The 26024-nt window shown below is 32.8% G+C and overlaps 2 protein-coding genes and 3 non-coding genes across 5 annotated transcripts in view; all 5 read left to right on the top strand.

The window, feature by feature from the left end:
* Positions 1-26024, top strand: part of LOC143912339 (uncharacterized) — a 976232-nt gene that overhangs the window by 680789 nt on the left and 269419 nt on the right. The gene's annotated exons all lie outside the window — the stretch shown is intronic.
* TRNAL-CAG (transfer RNA leucine (anticodon CAG)) lies at positions 1644-1727 on the top strand. Its single transcript has one exon. It is a non-coding gene; the product is annotated as a tRNA-Leu (tRNA).
* Positions 10238-10308, top strand: TRNAG-GCC (transfer RNA glycine (anticodon GCC)). The gene has a single exon. It is a non-coding gene; the product is annotated as a tRNA-Gly (tRNA).
* Positions 13074-13145, top strand: TRNAP-UGG (transfer RNA proline (anticodon UGG)). The gene has a single exon. It is a non-coding gene; the product is annotated as a tRNA-Pro (tRNA).
* Positions 15690-24044, top strand: LOC143912050 (uncharacterized). Its single transcript, XM_077431197.1, has 10 exons — positions 15690-16027; positions 19812-20036; positions 20110-20332; positions 21057-21330; positions 21419-21592; positions 21664-21867; positions 21953-22123; positions 22195-22375; positions 22492-22660; positions 22735-24044. Exons 1-10 carry the CDS (start codon positions 15914-15916, stop codon positions 23361-23363), a joined length of 2364 nt encoding a protein of 787 aa, XP_077287323.1. The 5' UTR covers positions 15690-15913; the 3' UTR covers positions 23364-24044.

Below are 26024 nucleotides of genomic sequence, written 5' to 3'. Positions count from 1 at the left end.
TTTTAATCTCACTTTTATTTTCCTTGTACAAATAAATGAATTGTATTTTCTGAAAAATTCATTAATTTATTGACAATACTAATGGTTATTTGAGGGACAATCATAAAATTTTTGGACGTGCAACACATTTATCTGGGGGGGGGCGACAATTTTCTGGTCAGCGTCCCGTTTTGAGATATAGTCACCCGATAAGTGAACTTGTAACATTTAACATTTAAATTGTAACATTTTACTTGTAACATTTAACCTGTAACATTTAACTTGTAACATTTAACATTTAACATTAAACATTTAACAACTAAATCCATAGTAAAATTTTTCAAATCTGTGGCGTTTAATTTATACGTTGAAATCTTTCGAACATTCAAACTAATTTTTGTTCAAGAGAAATTTATAATATGTACCTATTTTCAAAATTTACTTATATATGTTCATATATATGTTATAGTAGTCACAAGAAAACAATATAAACGAATACGTGACGCTAAATAAATAATTTAATTGTATTATTAATAATAAATAGTCACCGGACCCAGAAGGTGCCGCGTATTGTTCAAAGGCTGTAAATGCATTGTTAAAGGTTTGCCGAACCTTTTTTACAAAGGATTTACAAAAATGGAACAATGAATAGCACTGTGACTATCCTACCTCTAATAATAAATGTAATACATTTTATAGTACGGAATGGAGTTGAATAGTTCAACTGTTATTCTTCCGCGAATCAGTCATTGGTGTTAATAATTGATGAAAAGTTTCAATTGTTCGATTTGTTAACTATTCATCCCACAAATGTCTTCGAATAATTCAATTCCATTGTTCCAATGTTATTTCGGTATACCGGAGGGCTGCTGTGACGGGCTTTACACCCTCGGTAAATAATTGAAGAAATTCCTACGCCAATATTTGCACAAAAAGCTGAAATCTTTCCAACCGGTGAAGTTTGCAGGTGTCGGAAAATTTCGTTTTGAATATTCATCAGATGAAATTTCCGTAAGTGAAATTTAAATTTTGATTTATCATTCGGCGACGAGATTCACCCGATTCAACTGTCGACAATAGGCCGTTGTTCACCCGTGGGAAATTCGTCAAAACAATTTTTATCCGCCAAATTTTTACGCACATATGAATGTACATATAATAAATACATATTTACATACACATATTCAAGTGTATATTTTGAATTTTGCAAAATTCAAAATAATTTATTGGCAGCGTTAAAAATTTAATGGGCGCTCACGTCTAGGTGTGTACGCCACCGTCGGAACCGTTCTTAAAATTTAAGCAAAATTAATTTCGTTATGCGTCTAGATAACGGCGCCTACGAAAGCTACGGTAATAAATTAAACGGGATTAAGGTCTCCCGTGAAGAAATGTAACATCATTTATGTGATTAAGAAAGTTCTTTAATCTATCTGAAGCTAGAAAATCCTCGACGAGCTGATCAAATATTAATGTGCGCGTTCTTCGTATTAATTCAAGTCAAGTTCAACGATTCATGGCTAATTGCCTAAATTATTTTTTAATCAAATTCGATTCGATTCACCTAATTTCAAACGTATTATATAATATGTAGTTTTTGAGCTATTTTAACGACACCGCAATAGAGATTGCTTGGGTTATCTAGTTATGTGAGACCAGAAAAAGTCAGGATGGCCGAGCGGTCTAAGGCGCTGCGTTCAGGTCGCAGTCCACTTCTGTGGGCGTGGGTTCGAATCCCACTTCTGACAATGAATTTTACTTTTTAGCATTTTTATTTTTATACTCACCATTTATTTACTCACCATTTACTAATATTACAGTTTGTATTTATTTATTTATTTTAAAGTTTGGACCATTGCGGCATTGTGGCCATCGAATTTATAATGCACAATGGTCGAAAATATAACATACAAAGAAATAACAAAAATATATTAATTATAGATACATAATAAAAAACAAGAGTTTGCCAATTTATCTGATTTCATTGTAGAAACGGTTCCTCGATCGAATTGGCAAAAATCATCCTACCTATTTACTATGTCACCACTATCTGAATTTGATTTATGTACAAGTTTAAATCCATAGATGGCTCTGCGGATTAATAGTTAATTTCGAGTTTTTCAAGATCTCGAAATTCAGTGATTTATGTAATAAAAAATGCTGCAATGTTTGTAATTGGCCAGGAAGGCGCATTTGGAGTTTTTCCTGCCAGCCCTTCCTGTTATATACATATGTATATGTAAATGTAAAAAAAAAAAAAAAAATTTTAAATTCAAACAACAATAGAAGCAAGCAGTCACAAAACATATGTATTTTGATTTTTGATTTTCAAATTCCTTTTTATTATTATTAAATTATGTTCTAATCTTTTCTATTCACCAATTTGACATAACAACACGTCATATAATAGTGCGATCGCACGTACATACATACATATATATGTATGTACGACCCAACCTAGGGCTTCCAAGCCGGTTTAAACTAAAACCGAAAACCGGCTTTTGGGCTCGATCAACCGGCTTTTTAAGGTTTTCTTTAATTAATGCTTTTTTCCTCAAAATTAACAATTATAAATTTAAAATTTCTATGAAAGATCAAAATAAATGTATATATCTAAACTCTCTTAGGTAAAAGGCGTATATTTCTTTGAACATCAAAAAAAAAGGTACTTAGCGGTTTCTTTGAGATTTGTAATGGACGTTGTTTCAATGACCTACCCAACTTCAGGTAGAAAAAATTATTATCGTGTTTGCGATATGCCGTTTCTAATGAATTTGTTTCCGAAATTTGCAACGGTTTGTAAGGCTTTTGGATTTTTAAGCTAAAACAGATGCGTAAAAACAACGAAAGATGGAAGTATTTCAACGTTGAACGAACCTCAGAGCGAATCTCAGCAGTTCTTAATATCTATTCACGATTCCACAATTATAGTTTTTCTGCGAGGTTACACATTATATTTTTAATAATATATTCTTGATAGTAGCTTATTTAAATCATTTAATTATTTGTGCGTATTTAGGATCTGCCATTTTACGGCTGTGATATACATATAATATCAATTGTATTATTTGTAATATTTGTAATAATAATATATAATAATGATCTTATGAAAGTTCATAATGTTTATAACTCAATTTAATTTATAAAAAACTATTTTTTTGCATAAAAATTTTAAACTTAAAAATCTTAATTTTCTAAAACCAATGAAAGCCGGCCATCCGGCTTTTTATTTATGAAAAAAACCGAAAACCAGCTTTTTCTTTCGGGCGGATTTGTGGAACCACTAGCCCCAACCTTTTTGCTGACTCCTTCAGTACTTTTAGGGCCAAGGTGAAGAAGCAAATATGTTGTTGTTTGCTTCTTCACGTTCATTGACATTCATTATTTATCATGATTTAGTGTTTTTATTTGATGTTTTTGTAATTTTTCTTTTTATTTTTCTTTATATTACCATGTGGTGCTCACTGTACTGCTTTATTTTATATTTTATTCTGTATGTGCGCCGATTTAAATAAATAAATAAAATAATATTAGTGTTGAATATTTTCAACTGCAAGGACCAAAATTTTCCTTCTGACTAATTAAATAGCCAGGACATGTTTAAGATGATAGTGTAAAGCGAAAAAGTTGTTTGTTATACTTACATACATACGTATAGTATTAGTATTAATATCATATATTGACATTATAAGACATCCACGCTTTATATTTTTTTTAGTGCGAGTTCATTCGACCGTTTAATTAAAAAAAAAAAACAAAATGGTACACACCAAAAAGACAAACCGTTACGCGTTGCTTTCAAAATCGCGCAGCGGGCATTATTAAATAAATTATTTTACACCAATTTCGAGAGCGTGACCATGAACACATTTCCCGGAAAAAATCCCGTAGGACAAACCAGCGGGACAAGAGGAGAAAATTGAAAATCAGATTTCGTGTCGCGTATCACCGCAAAATACGATTACTGCACGACTACATCAGCATATTTTATACGCATCTATGTACATATATACATACATATAATCATATAATATGTACATTCGAACAAACGTGTATGAAACTTGTATGAACGTTATTTTAATAATTTTCATTGATTTTCGCCAAAGTAGGACAGCTTGTCGCTGTCGATTTCTGTCGACTGTCAATTTCATCAATTTTCGTGACATTTGTGAAATCGAATTTTCCGACCGCCTTTCGTCTTGTAATCATCGGTCGAAGAGAAAGGCCAATTTGTTTCAGTAGACGAAAAAAATACGAATACGACCATCTTAGTTCGAATATTTGCCAATATAACACATTTGAAATATCTAGGCCCGAAAAAACACTTTTCCAATCTGCACCGTAATCGTTTCGGAGCGGGGAGGAAAGCGGGATGTTTATCGGAATTCCTGGAATGCGCTAGCTCTCCACTCAATCAAAAAAATATCAGAAAAATTCTTGCGTGAGGGAAAAATAAGAGAGCTTGAGTATATGTATGTGATCTATTATAACCTTTCAATTAATTAAGTGTTTGAGATTCGAACATAAATTTATCAATTATTTTTGCCGCAAAATTTAAACCTCAGGGATATCCAGACTCATTCCAAAAGAGTCGATCAAATCACCATACTCATTGCCATACCTAATCAATGGAAATGGTAGAGTGGAGATAAATTCTACGAAAATAGCTACTATAATTTACAAATAACTTCAGAGATCGAGACTTTTAGCTGGAAAACAGATTCAAATATAGAATGGTAATCAACAAGACAATTGACAATTTTATAGAAAAAACTCAAACTATTGACGATCCATCTCTCATGAAATGTGTTCATTTTTAAATAAAATAAAAGATTGACATAATGAGTTTTAAAAAATGTATATTTAATACTAGCTGAACCCAGCATGCGTTGCAATGCCGCAATAACCCATGCAATTCCCGTTCCCATTTGTCTGAAAAACGCAGGCAGCGAACACATTTGAAATTATTCAATTATTTGTTTATTTTATCTTAACAACACATGTCGCGACGTGAAAACATTTGAAATTATCGCGTTGCAATGCCACTCATTCCCGTTTACGTTCCCGTTTTTGGCAGATTTTTTTCACAGTAAGCTTCCCGGACATGCATACAATAAGTCCTGAAAGTTCCATTGTTCCATCGTACAATAACGCATGCAATTCCCGTTCCCGTTCCCGTTTCTCGATGCGTTTCGATAAGTGAATGTTTCAGTTTCAAATTAATACTTAATAAACAAATTAAATTATAGTAAACTATAGGAACGCATACGTGACAGACAGACAAACATTAATTTTTATATACATATATAGATATTTGAAAAAATTGAATTGCATTTTTTTCCAATGAGTAAGAATGATTTAAATAAAAAAACTCCTAAAAAGTGAATAAACTAACAATTTCACAGTATTTATACAATTAAAACGCTTAAAAATTCTAAAAATAAAACCAAAGAAACGGTTCTCCTCAGCTGTAATACAATGAATGTGATCAACAAAGGTTAAACGATCATCAAAAATTATACCCTTTATCCTAGTTACCACGAAGTACACATGTTAATTTTAAAACCACTTTTACATAAATAAACTCCTATTATCATCATATCGAATGTTTTCACAGTTATAATCACAAAAACATTACATATCTACTTTTAGGTATTATTCAACAATATACCGATCGAACAATATCATGCGATATTTTAAACGATGTGTTCGCTCACTCGAACGTTAATGAAAATAAGGCTTTATTCACAGTCTCTCTGATAATACAATACAAAATTTCGAAAGAGACTTTGTATATAAGGTTTAAAAAAACAAATGAATATTCAAATAAATTTAAATAAAATAAAACTATTCAAATAAATTTAATAAAATGTTTACTGTTAGATTAGCCATGTTTAAGCGGTTTATATTACAAATACCGAGCGAAGCCGGGTAAAACCACTATTAATTAATATATGTATGTATACATACATATTGTACATCTAATAAGTAACACAAATTGCCAAAGTATCAATAAAATCGGATTTGCTTGACTAATGCCATAATTATTTTCCCCTAGCACATGTACATTATACAAACATTTGTAGAATGAGTGCAATCGTACAAATGCACCGATTAAATTTCGAAACTAAAATCGTTATTCTTTTGACCGCAAATAAACTGCGTTTGTAGCGAATGCATCTCGACGCTCACCACAATTTTCGCCGTACCGCTTTTCCATTATATGTGAAAATAATGGAAAAAGGTACAATATTTCCGCGTTCAATCTCCGCAAAAAGTAAACCGTTCAAATAGATTCGTACATACATACATTCGTAAATTTTAATATAGAATCGTTTATTTTTCAAACGCTGCAATATTTTCTTTGCGATTCTTCCGTGCAATATTCTAAATTTACGTTGAAAAAAAAAATATTTCAGGAATCAGGAATTTTAGTTTGATGCAGATCAATTAAAAAAATTCAAATGTGACCAACCCAGGACTTAAAAAGGAATATAAAAAACATAAAAAACAAAATTCGATAATGAAACATATGTATGTATCTATGTACATATGTACATGTTCACACATACCGGTTATAAGAGCATTTTCCATACAAATTGTGCTCAAATGGTAAGGAAACTTACACGAGACAAATTCTACTTCTGATTTGTCGAATTTTCTTTGAAATCGTTTTAATTAATTAACATCACTATAAATATTATAAACATGAAATATCAAGAAGATAGAAATAATTTAAAAGGTCAAAATAAAATAATGAAATATTGTTTAAAAAAAACTTTATCAAATCTACATAAGTTGATACATAAAGAATACAAATATTAATTTTCAGCTTGATAAGTTCAGTGGTGTGAAAGACGAAATAATCCCACTTCCGGTTAATTACATTTTTTTTTCATCACATTGATAAAATGATTATACCTTAGGTACATATAATCCTTGTATAACTCTTGTAACTCTTATAACACATTTAAAAGGTCGAAAAAAATAGTGTAAGAAAAATCGAACATGCCACTTCCGGTTGATGGGTGTTCACGAAATTTTATATATAACTTGGTATTAAGCTTAAATATTCAAATATGAATTCTTCTCAGTTCTACACGCCGAAAGGTTTCTGAGAAAAACATAAAAAAACCGCGATCTTCTGAAGTAAAAGTACTACTTCCGGTTGAGGTAAAAATGTTTTAAAAAATTATAATTTCTATTACATGTAATAATTTTCAGTCTGATTCGGTTAGTGGTTTGGCAGATAATTGACTTCAAAAACAAAAACAAAAAATGAGGACACCTATGTACATATAAGGGGAGGTACCATTTTCGGTAAAATTAAAAATTTGAAGAAAGCAAACGTCGTATCGATAATAATATCAGTGACCGATACTAAGTTTCAGTTCGATAGGACTAACAGTGATCGATTCTGAGTTCGAATAAGTCAAAATCTCAATACTTCATCTACCATTGTTACCACGTACATCGATGTGTTTTAACACTAGATAAGCTTCATTATACCAGTAAGTTTCATTATATAAACGGAGCAAACGCTTTATATGTATATAATGCTAGAATTTAGAAATTTTGGAAAAACAAGAGGAAGAGAAAAAATAAATTCGTACCTAAGCCTTCTTAAAAATCATAAAAATTACATTTATCTGTTTATTCTATTTCTGTTAAAAATATGTAAGTATTAAATTATTTGATTTAATATAAATACATACATATGTATATGGTTGATTTATCAATCAAACATTACTAAAAAATACATACATATCTACATATCTACATACACATGCATATATGCACATATTTTGATATATGTAAATAATCCATAATAAATTTACCAAACTTAAGAACCTCTACATTTGCATATACATACAATGCACAGTATTTTTCAAACTTTGATGCGGTTTCTTGGATTTACATATACATATGTACGTACGCATGCGTACGCTCAGTTTCTGTAATGTACGCATAATACTAACAAACCGTATTAAAGTTTAAAAAAACTGTAAATATTTATTTATATAAAATATAATGGCGGTTTCCCGCAACATATTGAGGATTTTCTCGAAAATGTGTGTACCTGCTCAAAGGAGAAAAATGTCACAGATTCAAAATTACCGCCCCACGCAAGTGATTAATTTAATATCAACTTTATTCTCACTTTCTGTGTCGTTCATCATTAAAACTCGCCTTGAACTTCTTTCAGTCGCTAATTGACATATTTTTCCGAAGAGTAATTAGGCGTGTCTAGCTAATTTTTACGCAAATTTCCACCTCAATCCCCATACATACATAAGTACCTATGTGTACGTGCCATGTACATAAAAAAAATCCAATTCCATCGATACAAAAGTTATTGGCATACACGACTTGTCGTAATAAATAAAACTACGCGTGTCAAAACGATCACATACTACATATGTACATATACATACATATGTATGTATAACATATGGTTACACGGCGATAGCTTGTCACTGCGGTTATTGATGGTGTGTAAATTTTATGTCCGCCAACACCATCATCGATCACTGTTTTATGCGAAAATTATATTTTAATATTGCCGATGATAATACCCAATTTCACTAGCTCCACCGATACTTGCCATATGAGAGGGGAATATCGGGCCCTGGACAAATAATTCCGAGCCCTGTGACAAATTAAAAAAAAAACATCTTACAGATATATTTTTAATATGCGAAAAATCTATCAGACCTATTAGAAAAATACCTACATATATAATATACATATATATTACATACATATGTTGGTGTTTTTTTTTTTTAAATAATTGAATAAGAAAGTATGATATAACAGGTGCGATTTCACATGAATACAAAGAATGCATGGATCCAAAAATAATAAACATTTAGCATTTAGTGAATATATGTATGTGTTTTTATGTAGAATAATACAAAATATCAATATCAGTCAGTCGAACGTCCCAAAACTGGGCCCCTCGAGTATTCCGGGCCCTGGAAATTTACCCCAGCTTCCTCCTCCCCCTATCGTCGGCCCTGCATATGCGATACATTATAAATAGTTTTATTCGATTTTAAGCTTGTGACTTTTGCTTATACAGCACAAATATAAACAGAATGTAAATTCTGCTTCGACAGGGCATACTACATATGTATGTACCTATATACATATGTCCATACATATACTAAATGTAAATATTGGTACCATATTTGTGCGAAATAAGAAAATAAACATAATAAAAGTCTGACGGTGATAATGAGGACGTTGTCGCAAGTATTCACAAGTTTTTTCACAGATTCTAATCGTTAAATAATTCAATTTTGATAATTGTGTAAAAATATAAGCTGCACGCGATTAAATATGCATGTGATAAAACTTTTTATTTCTCCAAAACAAATTCATTCGAAGTCCATTTTATAATCAAAATTTCTACCAAAGTAATTAATGTTTTGCGTTATGAAATATTTGTAAATATACCTCTCCCAATAATATCCATTGAAAAGTTCATTAATTAATCATTAATTTATTGATAGCGATTATTTCAACTTCTTCGAGAGTGTACGAAAATTTAAATAAAGCTTTAAATCGAAACAATAATTTTCATGATTATTTACTGAAAGTAGCAAAGATGTGTAATTTTCCATAATATATAATAAAAAACATTATCTATTTTTTTATTGCGATAATAATTATATACGAATGATTGTGAACTATGACGTTTTCTCATGTTTTGTTGAAAGTTGTCACATATTTTTACTTTATCTACATTTTGATATACACATTATCAATACATAGATGAAGTATTGTGATTTTTTGTAATGTCAGAAGAGACTTTGCATATCGACGATAAATTAATTGAGTTTTTTCTACGGGAAATCTTGTTCATCGAATTTACAAAATTTTCAGTAAATTGGAACACGAATAAAGATCTGTAAATGCGTTAAATCATCATATTTCTCCTTTGACTTGTTAAATCCATTCAGATGTATGCATATGTATTTACGAAAAAATATTCCGTTTAGTTTTACACATAAGTATTGTGAATTTCGTGCGTAAATACAATACAATTGGTTTACCCAAGTATTTTTTAATTTATTTCGTGTTACATGTACATACATACATATGTATTTACGAACATACATATATGAAGTTATTTTATCCGTAAAAAATATATGTAGCCCCCGGCGTCTTTCACCGGTGAAATCGCGCGGCCAATAAATTGTGAATAATTAAACGGTATAAATTCTGATTTATTACTTTGAAGCGATATGTATAAGCATCGGTGGTTCAGTGGTAGAATGCTCGCCTGCCACGCGGGCGGCCCGGGTTCGATTCCCGGCCGATGCAATCTTTTTGTTCTTTTTCCATGATTCGTCTATGCTTTCATTTGAATAAATAAAATATTCTCCATTTTATTTCACCTCACGGAATATTTTTTCAACCAAAATTTAAAGCAAACAAATGATCGAAGGCGCATATTTATACACGATTTGTATTCAAAATGAAAAAAAAAACGCATTGCCGAACCAACGAATTGCATGGAAATATCCCTCTGATAAATATTCTGAAACGTAAAATATCTGAAACGCTTTCAAAAGTACACTTAACGATTTTTACAGCATATTTTGTCGACCCAAATTGCTGAAAAAGCACTTTCATATTATGTACATATGTATGTACATATATGGGTGGCACGACAAATCAGCGCAAACCAACTTAGCGCCGACCTTTTGGCGCAGACAACTCAGCGCAACGACAACTCAGCGGATGACAATTCAGCGCATGGACTATTCAACGCAAAATCATTTTTTTCAATAAGTTTCAAAAATAATTACTGTATTGAAATTGTCGGTCATATCTACATGATAATTTCATAAATGCGAATAAATTTATTTGATACTCTTTGTATCTTTGTGCCCGGTTTAGAAACCTTGCTTAAAAATAAATTTTTGCGGCCTCAGTTGAGAAACCCTGCTTGCGTAATATTTCAAGGCATAAAGAGTCATCCGCTGAGTTGTCGTTGCGCTGAGTTGTCTGCGCCGAAAGGTCGGCGCTAAGTTGGTTTGCGCTGAGATGTCGGTGCGCCACATACATACATATATGCATATTCACGGCTGGGAAACGACCAATCTTACGACATAATTCCGTTTATTATAAATATTTAAATCGATATTTAAATTTATATTATTTTGAATACGTTTTTAATGGAGGAAACATTATTGAATTGCGAAAAAAGTGTACCTACATATTATATGTAGGTACATATGTATGTACATACATACTTGCGCAACATCGTCAATATACAATTATGAATGTTTTCGTTTGAAATGCGCAGTAAAAATGTAATTAGCTCGTCGAAATTTGTGTATTAAAATTAAAAATCTGGATGCTATTGTCAAAATTTATATGAAAATATTTGAAATTCCTAAAGCGAGCATCGTGCCGCCCGCCATAACACCGGAATTCAATTAAAACTTGGCAAAAACTCTAGCCAGGCGATGACTTAAATCAGAGGTGGCAAACACGCGGTCCGCAACTTTTTCGTATTACCAAAAATAAATTTCAGACTGTAAATTTACAACAATGCATAGACCAGAGCATCGTAACCTTTAGATATTCGCGGCACACATTGTTTACGACTCGTAGAGTTTGTCAGCTACGTACATACATATGTACTTAATCGGCAGTCGCTAGTTATTCCGTATATGCGTAGGGGACAACACACTAACTAACATCGGTTTTCTCCCTCACACGCGATCTCACTCGCACGCATTAGGCCGAAGTGCTGTTCGGAGAACACATATTACCGCGGTGCACAGGTTACGATGCTCTGGTATAGACACTCGAGGCACTCTAGAAGCTTACGATTCCATAGTATTCAGCAGATAGTTTGTACAATACGTACATATGTTTGTACATACATACCTAAACAAATAAGAATTGAACTCGCCCTCGCAATATAAGCAATGGTTTTCCTGTACATGGATGTTTGTATATGCAAATATTTTCAGAGATACATTTCTATCTACTTGATGTAACGATATACATACTTCTTTACATATTGGCATACAATCAGTGTGAGCATTGTGTGTGCATCTGAGACTTGTATGGGGAAAACGAACAATATATTGCACAAAATAAAGGCAAAAAAAACACGCACTATTTTCATTTGAATAACCATGATTTATTGAAATTTCGGTTTGTTGATATTTTTGAACGCTTTTTAAAATCATCAAATTTTATTTGTATTTCAAGACGCTTCGAAATATTTAACGAACTTACATACCTTGAAGGAATATTCCGTTGACTACAAAAGAAGCCGCAAACCCGCGCAGTACTTCCCAAATATTTCAAGCTTGTGACAAATTCTTATCTGACGTATAGCATAGTTAACTATAATTATAGACTTTTTCCCATTTTATAAATTTTTACACTGTTTTATGTAGCACAAAATTAAGATCTACATACATACAATACTCACCGGATTAACGGAAGATAGTGTAGAAAATTCGTTGAAACCCATGTATATAAACAGTTATCTACTATACATACATATGTACCATTGTTTTTTTCCTCATAACTTGACATTTACTAATTTTTCGATAAGTATGTGCATTAATGAAAAGGCATATTTCTTCATAGTTTTCATTTATGATTTCAATTATTACGAAACTATCACTGATCCGAAAGTTTGTATGAAAGTGATTGAACAATTCCACCAACGACTTTCGGTTGAAATATTCCCAGTGTTCCATTCTCTCCCTTTTAGCGGTGAAATGTAGCTAAAAATAAGTGAATACTGATCAAATACGTCTGTATCTTGGTTAAAATTAATAAATCCCTTGGTTACAATTAAAACATAGATAAAGTAAAAATGTTGTTACAATGGGTTACTCTCTTTCTGAAAACGGGATATTTCGGCGTCCTAGCGCTGTACTTTGGGACAACGGGATGAGCTACCTAAAAATGGGACGGTCCCGTCAAAGCTGGACACATAGTCACACTATATACATATATACATATAAACCGGTATTCACAAATTTACATACATAAATTAGAAAGTAAATAATACACAAACTTCTCAACTGTTATTGGAACTCCGTTCATCGATTGGCTCAATGGTCTAGGGGTATGATTCTCGCTTTGGGTGCGAGAGGTCCCGGGTTCAAATCCCGGTTGAGCCCATTTTTTTTTATATATATATGTATATATGTATATATATATAGATACTTATATATGTTTATGTATTATATAGTATATTTATATTATATAATTTGCATTTATTGTATTATTCTATATTACAAATGCAAAAATAAAATAATAAGTATGTATAGGTTTATGTATTATGACTTTATAGTCAAACATACTAGACATACATAGAGCAATTTCGTCGATAATACGAATGACTACAACGAAATTTTCGACAATAGTACTATCTCAGCCATTGGGTTAACCAGTCCTATCGACATTGAAATGACCTTCAACACTAAACGAAACCTCCGCTCGTCCGCAGTGTGGAAAACCAATTTCGAAAATGAAAATCTCACACAAATGACGCTTCTCAAATTGCATTTGTTTCGCTGCAACTGGGAAAACGTAATAAAGACCACTCCGAGGACTCTCGCCTTTATCTGGCCGTATTTGTTTATCCCAAAAAGAAAAATACAGCAATATACATATGCCGAAAATAACACAATACCTATTTGAAATAGAAGCAAAACACCGTAGAATATACATAGATACATGAAATTGATTTTAGTACTTGTCGCACTGATAGCGAGTGACCAAGACTTTTTTGATTTTTCAATGCTTTTTATTATTACGAAAGTATGTTCACAATACATCTTATATCTATTTTAATAGCTACTAATCTACTAATCATTTTCTATTTTACAATTTAATTTGGTTAGTAATCATAGTATTATATTATTATAATGTTAATGTACAGCATAATAGGAAAAAGAGCTCAAAAACCTATTTACAATAAATTGTGACCAGGACTTAAATATCTCCAAATAAACTGAATGCAGGGTCTTCATATTGTACATACATACATATGTATGTATCAAAACCTATATGATTCGAATTATGTCATTACGAAATAAAATAAGTGATGAATATCATCAGAAATAATTATTTTTGCGGGAAGCCCATTGAACGCGTGCCTCACAGATGTGAGAGGGAGGGGGAATTCAGTACGCGCCGCGGTCAACGGTCAGTGTGAGAATGATATTCGCCATGGAATGACGGCTCTGCTTCAACGATTATTTTTTTCATTTATTGGACTTATTTTACATTATTCGATGTTAAATACACGATAAAATGATTTATATAGATAATAACAATAATTTAACTTAAAGATTTTGCATTATTTTAATACACATTTTTAGCTGGACAACACACCCACACACACATATATATATATATATATATATATATATATATATATATATATATATATATATATATATATATATATATATATATATATATATATATATATATATATATATATATATATATGTTTGTATGTGTGTGTGTGTATAATGTATATATAAATTCTACAAATTTGGAACGAAATCTCAAGCATTCCATTGTAAAGATGAAACAATAGGGTTGATTTACAACACTGTCTGTAATTTATTACACGAAACAAAAGAAAAATAATGAATTGGACCATATGAGGGCAGAGAAATTTTACAATAATAATAGAAGTGGCTTTAGGCGTTTTAAGGGCGCTTCTATTATTATAACATTTTTCTGTATGAGGGGTCTAGAATCAAAACTCACAAAATCCACCTAAGTGAAATCAACAAAAACTGTTTTCTCATCACAGTTAACATTTTTAAATACTTCTTTGCTGGTTATCCGGGCTTTAGTCATAACCAGTGATAGGCGCAGGACAGGGCTAAATGGGTTTCTATTGTCAATTTCTATTGTTAAATTTTTTTGCTCTCTAGAGAGCAAAAAAAAGGTTAACAATATCTGCCGAAGACCGGTCATAACAGGCCTTTATATAGGTGTACCAGACCCCCTAGGGGTGCAGAAACACGCAGCATGGTTTTTTTTTTTAGTTTTGCACATGTAAAAAACGCTGGCACGCCTGATTTATGCTATGGCCATTCAGGCCAAGACTTACCCCATAGAGTGTTTTCGGTGATATTTTATTCTTGTATTAAGATTGACATAGGTAGTGTTGACAGTGGTTGATAACGGTGATTCCCATAAATGTAGAAGAAACTTCTCGAAATAATAAAGTCGTACGAATTAAAATTGATATTAAGACATGCCAAATTTATATAGGCATGCCGTGCCGTACGATTATGTGTTAGGGCGCGATCACACAGCGAGGGATGCGGTATGCTGTACGTGGGATATTTTTTTTAGATGGCTTTGTGGCGGCTCGCTATACGACATGGTCGAGTTTGGTCACCTTACTGCGAGTGGGGACCAACTCGGCTGTGTTCAGAGTAGCTACCTCACTCTGCTTTCAGTTATCATAAATAAATCACGTGCATCAACATGCCAGTCGTCTCATTCGACCATCCCCCATAGTTTTAAATATGTCATATACGCGGTATATACATCGGACCGGTCTATTCATTGGAGCGGTCTCGTTGAAATTCTATAGAATTGTTTATACTAACTTGACGGTGATATATACCAATTCGACCCTTCGGACGGAGCTTAACAGGTGTTCAGCTGTTTAGTGTTTTCTGCGCGGTTTTGGTTGGCAGCGCGGTTCGATACGGAAATGTAGTGTTGGCAGCGAGGTATTTGTTTGAGTGTGTGCGGTGACAGCGCGTGAGAGTGAGATACGGCAGTGAGCGGTGAGTGCGGAGTGCGGGGTGTGGGGAACGACTCGACAGTAGAGTGACAGTCGTGGCCGCCAGTGCAGCTCATCAGTCGCTCTATCTCTATCTCTATCTCTATCTCGGCAAGCGCAAGTGCAATGGCGCTGTGGACGGGTTGGTGTCGATTGTGTGCTCGAGAGGATGTCGTCGTGGAGCGACGTCAAGACGCCGCTGATTGTCACCGTCGCGTTGACAAATACCTCTCCATACAGGTGACTGCTTATGCTACGACTGCGCACTCCTACATATGCGTTCCTACATATATACTGTGTGCATTTCAAACTACCTTCATTGAGGTTACCCCCTCTGTCAAATCCCTCCTCTAATCCTCTATTTCATATATCCTCACCGATTTGCATATATGAATATATAATACATTAGATTAGTTGGTGTATGTTTTTTGACCTAACTTCTCAATATACATATATATTTTTTGTACGATATTTAAAATTTAAGGATACTTTTTTAGTAGTGACCATATATTTTTGTCCTCAAAACGCGACATCTACCAATTTTTACATAATAGTATGTGTATTCAAGAAAACGCGTATTTTTTCATAGTTTTTATTTATTAATAAAAAGAACAGGAATGAATAATATAAATATAAAAAAATTATGTTGTTTTATATTTTTCTGATGAACAAATTTTCAAAAGTATTACTGGATTTGCTTTTAAATAAGAACGAAATTCTTGGCAGGATTTCTTAATTTTCTTGGTTCCGTGGTTTGAAGCCTCAGTTAATATAGTAGCACAAGTGCATTCGTTGAGACGATCTTTTAATTCACCTATTACTATTGGCGCTAAAATATTTACAACAATAGCTTCTGTTTTCGTACGAGCACATCTAAATTTTTGTTCAACCCACGTTTGAACTAACTTAGAAGCACCATCGTTTGAGCGAAAACTATGGTTCTCTTGCACCGTATGATAAGCCCAGGCACCTTCCGTCGCAGCAACTTCCAGATCTTTCGAAGTTGGTGAATCCGTTTTCTTAAAAAAAATTGCTTGAACTTGAAGCGGCGGCAAGATCGGAATTTCTATGTGTTTCTGATCTTAAGTGTTGCTCAATATCGCACTTTTGTTTTAATTATTACCGTGTCTTGCTCTCTTTTTGAAAACGGGACATTCTAACGTCCCGAAGCTGGGCTTGGGGACAACAGGACAGGCTACCTAAAAACGGGATGGTCCCGTTCAAAACGGGACGTATGGTCACTTTAAGTGGGGCTCGCGCTTCACGCTCAAAAACCAGTTATCACATCACGTTTCGACCATATGTCTGAAGTATTAAAAAAAAATTAAATAAATGGTCCTATGCTGTCGGAATGTTTTTCAAATACCTTTTAAATATATTTATATTTAATTGTTTAATATGAAAAAAATGGTAAAAACTACCTACCTAAAATTTTCAATAGATGCTTTAAATGCTCCGAGACTTAGCGCTGTCTATTTGCCTAGAGGAAACATTGATAGCAAACAGTATATATAGAAGTTTTTTATTTTGTTATTATATTAGTATTCGTTTTGTTGGCAGTGATTTCGCTGTAACGTACATACGTATGCCGAATCGAAACGACTATTGTAGTACGGCGAACGTTATTTCAGACAGACACATCGAATAGCGATATTATTTAGTAATAATGGCATTTGTGAATATCAAAAAAACCCAATAGTTGTGGCTTTCTGTCAAATGGGAAAATAAGCGGAGACGAGGAACTAACTAGAACTTTATCTCCTCGTCTGGCAGACGAAGCTAGATGGATACAATCCATTCGAGACCATTCTTCAAGACGTCTTCATTTCGTAATAATTGGTTTTTGAACATGAAGCGCGGGCCTAACTACTAAACAATGCCCAAGAATGTATCATTGCTGTTATTTTTTTTCTTCTATTACTAACCATTTCAGTTATATTCTTCTTCTTATGGCATGCTGGATTCAAGCTTCAGCCTCTTCCTAATTTTGAACAATATATTGAATTTCTTTCCAACTAACCTAGGATAGTTGGATTCTAGGATATTTCATTGCGGGACAACTCGCCGACACATTTCATGCAACTATTTTTTAATTATACTATACAACAATAAAAAATTTCGGACAGAATATAATTATAAGTTTTCAATTAATTTTATTAAAAAGAAGTAACTACATACATATGTACGATGCAACAAATCATTATGTTTTGCAACCAAGACAGGCACCTACAACCCATTCAGTGCCGTAAATCACTCGTTCAACCCAGGAGATGCGAGTAATTCTTCGATAATACGAAAGCTCAAATGCTTGAATTCTTCTCATGATTAATACTTTTACCGTACATGATTCACTTCCGTATAAAAGAACCGACCAAACATAAATGAATCTACTATGCAGCATAGGTCAATGGCTTTCAGTCACTAGTCCACAGATCAGTGCCTGTTCACATAAACTTTCCTATCAGTTAATGACCTTTTTTTGAACACAGAATGAAAATGGCTAAGCTTTCGTGACATTCAAAATATAGGCTCGCCACGTCAACACATTCATAATAAAGGTTAGTCAAGGGAAGGGCCAGATTTCTCCTTACGAGGGCCCAGGTGCGAAAGCGAATTTAGCCAGCAGCATAGCTCGGACGTTAAGCTTCTGCTTACCGTCAAGAAGGTGCCGGGTTCTATCCCTGAATGAAAATGAATTTTTCAGAGTATGCTGTTGGTCAGACCTGGATTTGTGACTCCAGGTTGATCGTTTCCTATCAGAGTTTGCCAATTTTCTCTGATTTCATTGTTGAAACGGTTCCCGGAAAAAAAATTGGCTAAAAAATCCTTCCTACCTACTATGTCACCACTATTTGAAATTTGATGGATGTACAATAAAAATTTATGTACAATTCATAGATGTCTCGTTAATTTGCGAGTTTTTTCAGTGTCTCGCAATTCAACGACTTATAATAAAAAAATGCTGCATTTGTATTTGTAATTGGCCAGGAAGGCGCATTGGGATTTACCTGTAAGGCCTTCCTGGTATATATTTAAAAAAAAAAAAAAATAATGCATGACATAAGCACAATATAAACTAGAGTAAAAGTACTACTTCCGGTTCAGATAAAAATATTTAAAAAATATAAGGTTATAAAGATTATTATTTCTATTACATGTAAAAAAAATTCAGTCCGAGTCAGTTAGCAGTTTGGGAGATAATTGAATTAAAAAAATTAAAAAAAGAGGACACCTATAAGGGGAGGTACCATTTTCCAGTCAACTTAAAAATTTAAAAAAAATCTACGTCGTGTCGATAAGAATTTCAGTAACCAATACTAAGTTTCAGTTCGATAGGACTAACGGTGTTCAAAAAATACACAGACACACACACATTTTTTTCTAGATCATGAAAACGTGATCAGTAATCGATTCTGAGTTTGAATCCGTCAAAATCTCAAGTTCGAATTTTCGCATGATCACAAAAGTTCATCTATTGTTACTACGTACATAGGATAAAGTAAAAATGTATTTGAAGCAAATCGTTCTTCATTAGAATTTGTGCAATGGTTTGCCTGAGTTTTCATGAAATTCCATTAAATAATACAAGTATTTGTGTTTTCATAATAGTTTTGTAAATAAAATCCATCTTTTTCAAACTCACATTTTTCCTTCTTTTTCATGAGGGATTTTAGAGCAGTTTCTGTCAGAATATAACTATGCCCCGACATAAATGGGTAGTTAAGCTTACACATATATGTATGACAGATGTACATAAATTGTTATTTTTTACGAATATTTTTACACTGATAAGTAAGACATGCATACCAAAACGAGCTGATACTTTGGGTTGGTTGTGCACAAGAAGAAGATATAGAAATGTTACCACCACTGCTACTGATGCAGGACCAATACTCAAAGCTTCATCCGTATTTCCTATTATAATATTAATTTTATATGTATTTATATTAAATGAATGTTGTCGAACGGATGAAATGGTCTCTTAAATAAAAATCCTAATAATGGTCAAATATTTTCATTTCAGATTCAAGAGAATGGAGAACTTCCCAACAATATTTGTGAATATTGCAGTGATACTTTGGCTAATTTTGACAGTTATGCGTTACAATGCGAAAAAGTGCAATACATGTTTCAGACATTGTCGGGTGCGACGCAAACGCACAACGACGTCGACAGCCTAAAAACGTTTAAAAATGAATACATGCGATATATTACCGAAAATAAGTTTGATCCCGTTTGTAAAATCAAGGTTACAAATTCAGATTACTGTTATAATGATTTCTTCTTTTTTTGTTATTTAACTTAAGTTATTATATGATCAGGTGGAAGATAATTCTATTGAAATAGAACATGTACCTCAAAGTACGAGGAATCCGATAAAAAAGATAATCGTTAAAAATTGGAGTGAAGAAAATCCTACAATTAAAGATGATATATCGATTAAAGATGAATCTGAAGCTCTGTTGTTGCAAGTAGACCAGTTAGACGATGAAGATTATTATTCTAGCAGTGAAGAAGATTATTTACCTCTTTCAACTATAACTGGTACAAATACATATTAACAGATCTTAATTGAATTTATTTGCAGTGATTTGAGATCAAACAGCAGTATAAGCTATAATCATACCCTTACAAAATACTTAAATATTTTTATTACCGTGTGCATTTCATCATATGCACTGTACTAATTATTATTATTTTAATTGCTTTGAAAATATATTTTTTCAATTAGATCTCGCATAGTGACTAATATTAAGCTAACCAAGTTAATACAAAGCAAGTCTATTATAATTTTTATCATTGTTTTAATGGATGCGGTGCATCCACTCTAAAATCGCCAGACAAATTGAACGACAGATTAACGGACGGCTGCTTTAAATGCAATTCTCGTCTTCTCGAATGATAGATTGCACATCAGATGACGGGTAACCTTTCGATGTGCACAGATGCAATTATTAAAATGGTAATTATTAAAATTGAGTTGGATCTTTCAGGCGAGTTTAATAAGGCAAGATTCGATAAGTTCCGAATCTTGCCTTATTAAACTCGTCAGAAAGATCCAACTCAATTTTAATAATCTGATGTGCAATCTATCATTCGAGAAAACGAGAATTACGTTTAAAGCTGCCGTTCTGTTAATCTGTCGTTCGTTTGTCTGGCGATTTTAGAGCGAATGCACCAAACCCGTTTCAATAGATGAAATTTTGTAATCATGAGAAAATTCAACCTCCTTCTTTTTATTGTTAGTAATTGTGTTTTAATTTTATAGAAAAAGAACCACCCAAAGAACTTAAAAGAAAAGACCTTAAAAAGATTACAAAAAATGTGCCAAAATCAAAACGAAAGAAAAAATGTAAACCAAAAAACGAATTTAGTATATTGGAAAAACTTATCCATGAAAGTATCACTTTCAAAGTAGAAAATAAATCAGATGAAGAAAATTTAAATAATAGCACTAATGAAATAGAGATATTAGCTAACACTAACACTTCAGATAAACCAAAAAGAATAAAGAAGAAGAAAGTAGATGATAATATCATAAGGTATGTTACATTATTTATAATCTTGCAATTTATTAATTTCACATATATATTTTTAACTTTTTTTGTATATATTTATTTATATTTTCAGCTACGAATGTTACATATGCAAAGACAACCTTAATAATTGGCATGCATTGTGTTTACATTTCCGTGACACTCATGAAAGTCGTGCCAAAGTTAAATGTTGTTGTGGAAAACTATTAGCATCCAGAGTATCGATTGCGAGACATAGTGCAACTCATGGACGCTCTGATAGCTTTAAGTACGCTCTTTATTCATAATTTATTTATTGTAGTCTATTAATATGAGTAATTATAACATTCCATTTTACAGTTGTACTAAATGTGAAAAGCGTTTTCCGCGAGAATCCGAATTACAGTCACATATGATCACGCACTTGCCCAAAGAACAGCATCCTTTTGTTTGTTGCAAATGTGCCAGACGTTTTACATCCCAACAGTTGTTGAAACATCATGAAAAGAAACATATTCCTGTCGAAGAAAGAATGATACATTTATGTGAAATATGCAATTCAAAGTAAGCCACTATTTCAATAATTGTTGAACTATTTTTTCAAATATGTCAAAATAAAATTTTGTTTATATGAATTTTAAAAATTTAGGTTTGCTTCTAAAAGTAGCCTTTTGTCACATATGAGAGCTGTTCATCAACGTTTAAAACCTTTTGTTTGTGATCAATGCGGTAGAGCCTTTACAACTAAAGGAATACTTGAAGAACATCAAGTTCGACATAGTGATGCTCGTCCTCATATCTGTACCATTTGCCGCAAAAGGTAAAACCAATTTGTACATCAAATTTCTACAGTTTTTGCAAAATTTATTGAATTGTTCATGTACTTTTTAGCTTCAAAACGAAACAACGACTTTCTATCCATCTAGACACCCATAACGATACCGTATACCAATGTCCTCACTGCCCGGTATTACTTAATTCAAGAAGAACACTTAGAATGCACTTGTTTGTACACGATGAAGTCTCTCGTTATCAGTGTACCTTCTGTGATAAAGCTTTCAAGAGAGCAAAGGTGTTTTCATCTTATATTATCAATACAAATTATTGATTCATCTTACATTCATATATAATCAATACAAATTATCGATTCACTTAGATTCATTTTTTTTTTTGTATATGTATTTTCAGGACCTAAAGAATCATAATAATCTTCATACCGGTAGACGTCCATATTCATGCCCTTGGTGCTCACGTACATTTGCCAATGGCTCAAATTGCAGAGCACACAAAAGAAGAATGCATCCTCATGAGCTACGTATGTCTGATGCTCAAATAGCTATGATTAATAAAGTATTAGGTAATTTTCAATTCTTTTTTTTTAACTAACAACAAATAAAATAATTTTTAAATTTGTGCAAATTGATATTTCAGTGGAATCTGATGAAGTACCAATGAATGATACCAATTTTGTCGAATCGCTAGAACCAAAAGTTATTCATACAACAATTAAAAGAAAAAACACTAATAATTCCACCAGCAATAAAATACCAAATTTCACATTTTCTCTTGATGTCACAGAAAAGAAGGAGGATGTTTCACTGTCAGCAAATGAAGATATTCCAAAAATCTCAATTATTCTACCGAATACAAATTCCGAAGCAAATACTACAACAAAATTGGAAAAATCCTCCCCCATTCACTTGTATGAATCGAGTTTGTCTCCACTTAATTTAAATGCATCCGCTGTAGCTGTTAAATCTGATAATGAAAGATCTGAAATTATTCCCATTATCATAAATCCAATTCCACAAAGTGATTTATGCATCACCGAATTCCAAAATAATTCTATACTTCAAATTAAAAGCCAACAACTCTCTAGTGCTTATACTATTAATGATTATAAAGAGATTCAAGTATTTACCAAAACCACACAACTGTATTCAAATTTTGAAGCTAACGCTCAAAATAATTATAACGCAAGTTCAAACATTGTTGTACCACCCACATTTTCTAATACTAATCCTTATGGTGGAAATTATAATCGTGAGAGTAATAACTAAATACTCTTTAACGATAAATAAATGTCCATTTTTGGTATTGGTAGTGGTATTCATTATTTTAAACATTTGATGTATACAAAAATTGTGTGCTTCGTAATGAAATATACCCTTCCTATTTTCAAAGGTATTCATTCGCCCCTGCAGATTCATATATAAATATAAGTTTTATTTATTTAATTATATTATTTTATTGCCATTAAAGGAGGTATATGTATGTAAGTGTATTTATAATTGGTATTTCAAATATGAAAACATATATTAATAGAATGATAGTAGTATTCCTAATTGGAATCTTCAATACTTCATGCTTAAATGTGCCAAATTTTAACACCTATTTTTTTTCTTTAAATTGTAATTCCCGTATGAATGTTTAACAAAAACAAGATTATTATCTGCATCCTGTAAATATACACATACATAAAAATGTACTATGTATGTATATACATACATATATTGACTTATATATTTTACTAGTGATATTAAAGTTATTTGTTTGTACTTGTTTTAGCATTTTATATACATCTGTATAGTTATTGTCAATCAAAAGGCATCTTTTGTTTCAATTTCTAAATGTATCTTTAAATCAATTTTATAAAATATTTGTATATAAGAAGTTTAGCAAATAAATCAAAGACTGTTTTTATTTTTTGTATTATATTAAATAAATGAACATGTTAATATATATTTGAGTATTTATTGTAATTCAGCGAATTTATAACAATTTTAATTTATGTTCTGTGTTCTGGATGTAACTTATAGGATTCTCATTGTAACACTGGTTCATAGTGTGCTCGAGCCTAGTTTATGAATATGGTGTCCCTAGCAAGTTAATTATTCTAATACTAGGGAGAATGTTGAGAAAATTCTTCCTTTTCTTATTCCTGAAAAAGTAGTTATTATGTACATACATACGTACATGTATCTACATACATATATAATAATCACCATTCAAAACAAGAAAACCTTAAGAAGCATCTAATAAAAATTACTAAGGGTGAGGGGGATATTACTGACCCCCGACACATAATTTGTGCCAGATTTTTTACAAGAGTAGTAAACGTGCACCATACTTTTAGACAATTGATATTGATTGCGATGCTTTCATCAAATTGAGTGGTTCAGTGATTATTCCGCATAAAGCGATCTCGCAAACGTCACTAAAATCTCGAATATCTGGCACTCAAAAACTCCATCGCTTTTTGTGGAATAGTCCATTTACCAAATTAAATGTATACAATGATGACTATCACGAGAATAATTATGTATCGAATTCCATATGGACATCTTAATGTGGATTTTACAACAAATATAGGTCTGTTCATACCTATCCAGCACGACCCGAATCCTGCAAGTACGGACAGTATTCTTAAGTACATTCTATATGGACGCGCATGAATGCGTAAATGCGCATGCGCGAATGGAGTATGAATACATCCATATAATGTACCAAAGAATACTATCCGCACTTGCAGGACACCTGCAGGATACAGGTCGTGCTGGATAGGTATGAAAAGACCTTAAACATAAATGGTCAATATATCGAATTAATTTACTGACCATCCCAAAAACGTGGCGTTTTATTTATAACGCAAAAGCAAGAAACAAAATACCATATTTCATACATCAGTATGTTTTTCTTTTAATTCTAGTCAAATTTCCCTAAATCTGAAACTAATATACGCCACTGGTTAGTAATGAACAGAACGATCACCAAGGATAAAAAGACGTTCCACAATGTCACAAGATTCTAATTACTTACCTCTTATTTTTCTAAATTTCAAGTTGACAATTACGTAAGTGGCCAATGACTGGTATTTTCCCCACATATGAAAATTCAGTTTATATTATAATGTGTGTATTAAATTGTAGGCGGGGTAGGTAAGTGTTGACCGTATCCCAGCCTAACGAAACACTGTTGTGCTAGTTTTATAAAGTTTTATTGTTTGCCTATGGTTGTACAAAGGTATTATATTTGTGGGCAAAAGTATGTCGTTCAGCGGTCTCTGGATATGGTAGAGTGTCGCTGGCTCGGCATTCAGCTATGTTCAGAAGGTCTCTGGATGCGGCAGTGTGTTGCTGGCTCGTCGTTCGGCTATGTTCAGAAGGTCTCTGGATGCGGCAGTGTGTTGCTGGCTCGTTGTTCGGCTATGTTCGGAAGGTCTCTGGATACGGCAGTGTGTTGCTGGCTCGTTCGGCTGGTTGATCTTCCAAGTCCGCGTGGTGTAGTGGTGGCAGGTCAGGAGCTGGATGTTGATTGGTCTGCTGCTGTGTGTCGACGCTTGCTGCTGTGGGTCGACTGGCGTTGTTTGGGTTGTACCTCCTTTTATAGTGTTTCTGGAATCACCTGACCGATGGTGGTGGTTTGTTGATGCGTAAGCGAGGAATGTTCTTTTGTCGAGGGGTAGAATTTTCTGGAACGATTGGCGCCGTTCCGCTCGATGTAGTTTAATGGTGGCGGCGTGTTTCGACCGTTTTGGTTCCACTCGACTGGTAGGGGCGTTCCGCTTGAGTTTAATATAATGCAGTGGCGGCTCGTGATAATTTTTAGTGGCGGGGCTGCACTGAAAAGATGTCTAAAACATGTCACCATAATTGTTCTATCATGTCATAACTAGAGGTAGGACCGGAAGCGCGCCGTCTATTGTTCCATTATTGTAAATG

Source organism: Arctopsyche grandis, chromosome 1 (genome assembly GCF_051622035.1).
Source record: "Arctopsyche grandis isolate Sample6627 chromosome 1, ASM5162203v2, whole genome shotgun sequence".
NCBI lineage: Eukaryota > Metazoa > Arthropoda > Insecta > Trichoptera > Hydropsychidae > Arctopsyche > Arctopsyche grandis.
This window is presented reverse-complemented; position numbering and strand designations above follow the sequence as displayed.